Source organism: Mustela nigripes, chromosome X (genome assembly GCF_022355385.1).
Source record: "Mustela nigripes isolate SB6536 chromosome X, MUSNIG.SB6536, whole genome shotgun sequence".
Classification (NCBI taxonomy): domain Eukaryota; kingdom Metazoa; phylum Chordata; class Mammalia; order Carnivora; family Mustelidae; genus Mustela; species Mustela nigripes.
The window spans coordinates 36,469,029-36,474,815 of NC_081575.1; the positions used below are offsets into that span (position 1 = coordinate 36,469,029).

Genomic DNA, 5,787 nt, shown 5'->3' on the forward strand with positions numbered 1-5,787 from the left:
ATGATCTTGACTCTCAAATGCCTTTACAAATTTGTTACTGCTTCATTTTTCTTATTCTAAGGAACACCAAACTAATAACTACGTTTGAGGTTCTTGTCAAAGTTTCCAGATTTAACTCATCTTTTTTTTGTGATTTCTAAATCAATTTGGGATTCTAGAATAAAACCTGTGAATGCTCACTACATATTTTAACTAAACTATAAAGTAAAAATCTACTGAATTTACTAAATTGCAGTAAGGATTTGGACCCAAAAGCTAACATTCACACCATTAAAATTTTCTGTACATTCTATAGATGTGTAAGTTTATTAATTTATATCTGTAAATATATACTATATATTTAACTTGATTTAACCACATTCCATAGGTTGGATTTGGGGGGTGTTTTTAAAGTGTTCAGAGATTAGTGTTTATTTTTGTAATCCAACAACTTTATCCAAAAATGCAGAAAATTTTTCTGGCTGGCCAGGAGGAAAACATTTCAGTGTTGATAAGTCCATTGACTGTAACAGCCCAGGAAGCGTGCTAAAACAAAAGAAGAAAAATATTAGGTAACAAGGGAGAAAATCCTGTAATTCATCTGCTGCCCACTTGATGACTGAATCTAACTTCCAAAAATATTGTGATGCTTCTCAAACTGTACATATGAATTTTAATATAACTTTATTTTAGGTATAGTTGACCCTTGAACAAGGTGGAGTTAATGAAACCAACCATCTGCGCAATTGAAAATTCATATACAACTTGCAAGGGCACCTGGGTGGCTCAGTAGGTTAAGCATCTATCTTCGGCTCAGGTCATGATCTCAGGGTCCTGGGATGGAGCCCCATGTTGGGCTCCAGCTTAGCAGGGATTCGGCGTCTCCTTCTCCCTCTACCCCTCCCTCCCACTTGTGCTCTCTCTCTCAAATAAATAAAAAATCTTAAAAGAAAGAAAATCTATATACAACTTCTGACTCCCCCACACCTTAACTACAAATAGCCTACTATTGCACAGAAGCCTTACTGTTCACATAGAGTCAATTAACATACATTTTGTACATTATGTTATGCATTGTAATTCTTAATACAGTAAGCTGGAGAAAAAACATTATTATGAAAATCATAAAGAAAGCACATTTACAGTACTGTACTGAAAAAACATCCGCATATAAATGAACCCATGTCATTCAAATCTGTGTTGTTCGAGGGTCAACCATACGTACAAAGATTAAAGCACTATGAATAGCACTATGTAGTACATATCAATACCAATTCAACACATACTATATATCATGTCAACTGAAATATTACAGAAATACTATTTCATGAAAGATGTGATCACATGGCTCTTGAACATTTCTCAGGACTGAGCAGATATAAACCAAAGCAAAATTAATTTATAAAAACAGAATAAATAAAAACAAAAGTAACAGCTGCCAGACAAGAACAGTAAGCTGGGGAGACTACTGGACCATGCATGAAGGTAGTAAATTACTGGCAAAGAAAAGTTATTTCACAATCATAAATCATAAATCCATATATAATTAAGCAATATACAATCACCATGCATGTTGGAAGTAGATTCCAAACCAAGACATAAAAGTATTACTTCAGAAATTTAAGTAAAGCAGCCACTTAAATTAGAACAAGATATACAGCTACCTAGCCTAGATTTGGGGGAATAAATAACATACCTAAAATGAAAATACAACCAATTACTGATCTTTACAGCATTCATGTGTGTGACTTTCTTGAAATTAATATTAAGAAAAAGACTTCTAAAACTGTAAAAAGTAAATTGGGAGACTTGTAGAGCTTCCTTTTCACCTTGAGTAAAGAATCAGGATGTTTCTGATATCAGTGCTTTCTCCTTTTAAATGTACTGACATAAAATCAAAGCTGAATTAACATGTAGAATAAAAATACTCATTAAAAGTGTCTGGAAAAATTGACTTGTGTGCCCCCTTTAGGAGGAGGAGTTTATTCTTCATTTAAAAATGTTAAACCCTATCAGTCTCAACTATCCAAGGACAGTTATACCCATTATCTGAAGCCTACATAATGTTTACTACCAAGCTTCTCTAGATTCACAATACTTTTAATAATGGCTTCGGTGTTGCACTGCCACCCTGATATTTTCTCTCCTCCAATCTCATACAGGGATTAGGACATCAATAATTGTCCCTGAAGCAATCAATGAACTTGCCTCCCCGCTCAATGAGAACAGGAATTGTTGGTTTTGTTCACCAATACATGACAAGTACCTAGAATAATGCCTGGCACATCGCAGATGCTCAATAAATATTTAATGAAAGAAAAAGTATTTACTGAGTGCATAAGAGACACGCAGTGAAGTTAAAAGACAAACTTTTTATGTTCTAGCCAGTTTAAGGTTTTTCACTTTAAAATTAATTTCAATTATTAAAACATAAAAATAAGTACTTTATAATACTTCTATGAGGTCTTTACTTTTTAAAACATCAAACTAGGATAGCTTTTTAAGTCAAATAATTGGGAATTACTGACCTGACCCTTTTGCAAGCTTCTAATGTCTCAAGAAGAATAGAAAACCAACCAGCAATTTTCTTCATCCTTCTACAGTGATGTTGATCAGTTCTTGTTGAATTTGAATATACTTCTAGAAAATAATACTCCTTACCATTGTAATTCCTCTGGCTTAAAATACTTTAATGGCTTCTCACTAAACACAGAATAAAATCACAACTCTTATGTGAACTATCTCCACCCAGTCTCATCTTATACTATCTTCTCCCTTGCTTGCCATACTCCTGCCACACTTAACCTTCCCTCTGCTCCTCAAACAAAACAAACTCCAAGCTCGTTCCTAACCTAGGACCTTTGTAGTTGCTGCTGTTCCTTCTTCCTCTAGAGCTTCACATGATTAGCTCTTGTCTTTTAGGTCTCAGCTCAAATGTCATTACTCAGTCATGCTTTCCCTGACCAATCTAATTAATCTTCACTTCCAGCTATCATATCACCCTGCCTTATTTCCTTCATAACACATTTCACCACATGAAATTATCTTCCATCACTTATTTATGAGCAGTATTCTATCTCCCACCACTGGAATCTAAGTATCATGAAAGCAGGGGCTTTACCTCATGTTTATCACTTTATCTATAGCATTTAAAAACAATGCATATGACATATTAGGTGTAGTTTAATTAATGAGTGAGTAAATTTCACTTAGGGATCCAAATGGATTTACTAAAGGCAAAACCTTAATTATAAAAAATAATCAAATACCCTCTTCAAATAATGAAAATCTAATGAACTCAAAAATTTTATTCTCACAGACTTGCACACCAGACGGAACTTACATACATGCGTACACACAGAGATATTCACATGAAATGAAGCAGGCACAGACACAGAAAGAAATAGAACAGAGATCCCACTCACAGTGGAAGACAAATAAGAGAGCTTCACAGGTGAGAAAAATCAAAGTATATTTGATAAGCAGAAGGTAAGAGGTTCAAAAGACAGACAGGTTAGGTAAGTGGGTAAGAACAGCTAAGGAGGATTTAAGGTAAGAAGTCAAATTATCAGTCTGTAGTATACCTGCAGGTACAGTAGAAGAGATGCCCGTCTTTGTGCAGCTGCTTTGCCAATTCCAACTGATGATTGTTCATCAACTTTTCGTTTACAACCACTACAAGGGGCTTTCTTTTTTCCAGCGTCTCCAAACAGCTTCCTGCACCTAGGTCAAAATTGTTTAATAGTTTAAAAAAAAAAAAAAAGACCTAAAGTCCTCCACCAAGCTTTATAGGTAGAAATGAAGATGATGAACTTAGCTGGCAGAACTACAAACCCGGCCTTTTAATTACACATTCAAATGACAGAAAAATGTAGTGATCAGTTGCTCTATGTGTTATAAACTTGACTTGAAAAATACATTCTTTACCACTGCCCACAATATTACGACCTACGATTCAGTGCTTTGCCACTTGCCCTCCACTAGTATGCCCTGGGCATGAGCCTTGAATTCAATTAAGATTTAAGTTCAAGGGTGCCTGAGTGGCTCAGTGGGTTGAGCCAGGCGCAGGTCATGATCTCAGGGTCCTGGGACTGAGCCCCGCACTAGGCTCTCTGCTCAGCTGGGAGCCTGCTTCCCCCTCTCTGCTTGCCTCTCTGCCTACTTGGATCTCTCTCTGTCAAACAAGTAAGTAAAATCTTTAAAATTCTGACGATCCTTAAAAGTCTGCCTGTGAGGTACCATCCCCAAAATGTCAAGAATTAATCTCCATAAATGTGCATATATACAACATTTGGGTCAATTCAACTCTGAAATCTAAAACTCTTTAGGTATTTTAAATGGGAGTGACCAGGGCACCTAGGTCACTCAGTCAGTTAAGGGGCTGCCTTTGGCTTGTCTCAAGGCACAATCTCGGGGTCTAGGGATGGAGCCCTGCTTAGGGCTGCCTGGGCTCCCTACTCGGTGGGAAGTCTGCTTCTCCTTCTCTCCCTTTCCTCCCGCTCATGCTCTGTCTCAAATAAAATCTTAATAAACAATAAAAAACTTAAAAAAGTAAATGGGAGTGAGGAGATGGATAAGTAGACAAAGGATTTTAGGTTGACTACTTTAGACTCCAACGCCAGACTTTTATCTACTAACTTGATTGGACAAGTTACAGTTAATCTGTGTCTGTTTCCTCATCTGTATAACAGGAATACTAATAATACTCAGCTCATAAGTCTGGGAGGATTCAATAACTTATACACACAAAGCACAAAGAATGGTACCAAGAACTGTTAAATATTACCCTATATGCTACTAATCACTAATGTGTTAGTAATGTTTATTTCTAATAACTTCTCCCCCTTCAAACTACACTCTTAAGAACCAGGAAGCTTCCTCCCTCACTTACCCAGCAATCGAAATTGCAAAGCTCCCCAAAAACAGTTCTTGTGAAGGTACTGGTAGTCTAACTAGATCAGGATGGTTTTTGAAGAACAGGCAATGGTTTCCACAACATCTGGTTAAAGAATACTTTTGACTGCATTCATTTCATACATTTAAAATATAAAAAAAAATCTTTCCAAGCCAATTTCTCCATGTCCAATCCAACCAATTAGCTGGCAGAACATTCCTGCAATTTTAAGCCCAAATACTAATTTCAAATTTGACAACTCTTTACGCACAACGGTGGGTAAATTATTTTGCCCGTGTTTGGAGTTTCTTACTTTAAATGTGGTCTATGTTGTTAATTTTCTTTCCTTGTATCACCCAGAAATAATAAACTCTCTAATAATGTTCTCAATAGGTACGTTCCAATAAGTATTATACTCAAAAGGGCTACAGTGCCTTACCCTAGCAATTTTACTTTACCTCAGAAAATTTCAAGTTTCTGTTTTTACTATCAAAACCCAAACCGTGGTACTCTAAGGCACTTTACCTGCGTGACTAATAACAAGATCCGCTTTCTGAAGATCTTCTTTCAATGAATCCTTGTACCTGTAAACATCCAGAGCAAATGACTCAGTACTGAATGGTTCAGGTACCACCTTTCCTCTACCTATCTGAAGGACAAGTCGGTTGTAGCCCAGGCTCTTGAAGATCTGAAAAAGGGGGGGGGGGGGGGGAGAAAGAAAGAAAAAGCGGGACTTTTAAACAAGCTACTGTAAAAACAACCCTAAAGTCGGTGTTCAGACCGGAGCGCGGGCCGCAGAATCTACCTGCAGCCAATCTTACTTTTCCAGAACGACGCTCTGCCCCCGTACCGGGCCCCAACAAGGTACCTCACAAGTCCTATCGGTTAAGATTTACGCGACCCTGCTCACCAAG

General features: G+C 37.0%; 1 protein-coding gene across 1 annotated transcript in view; it reads right to left on the bottom strand.

The window, feature by feature from the left end:
• The window catches only part of ALG13 (ALG13 UDP-N-acetylglucosaminyltransferase subunit), a 66,701-nt gene that overhangs the window by 60,050 nt on the left and 864 nt on the right, over positions 1-5,787 (bottom strand). The window contains 2 exon segments of the mRNA XM_059385693.1: positions 3,564-3,702; positions 5,399-5,561. Of these exon segments, the coding sequence (XP_059241676.1) occupies positions 3,564-3,702; positions 5,399-5,561 (302 nt within the window).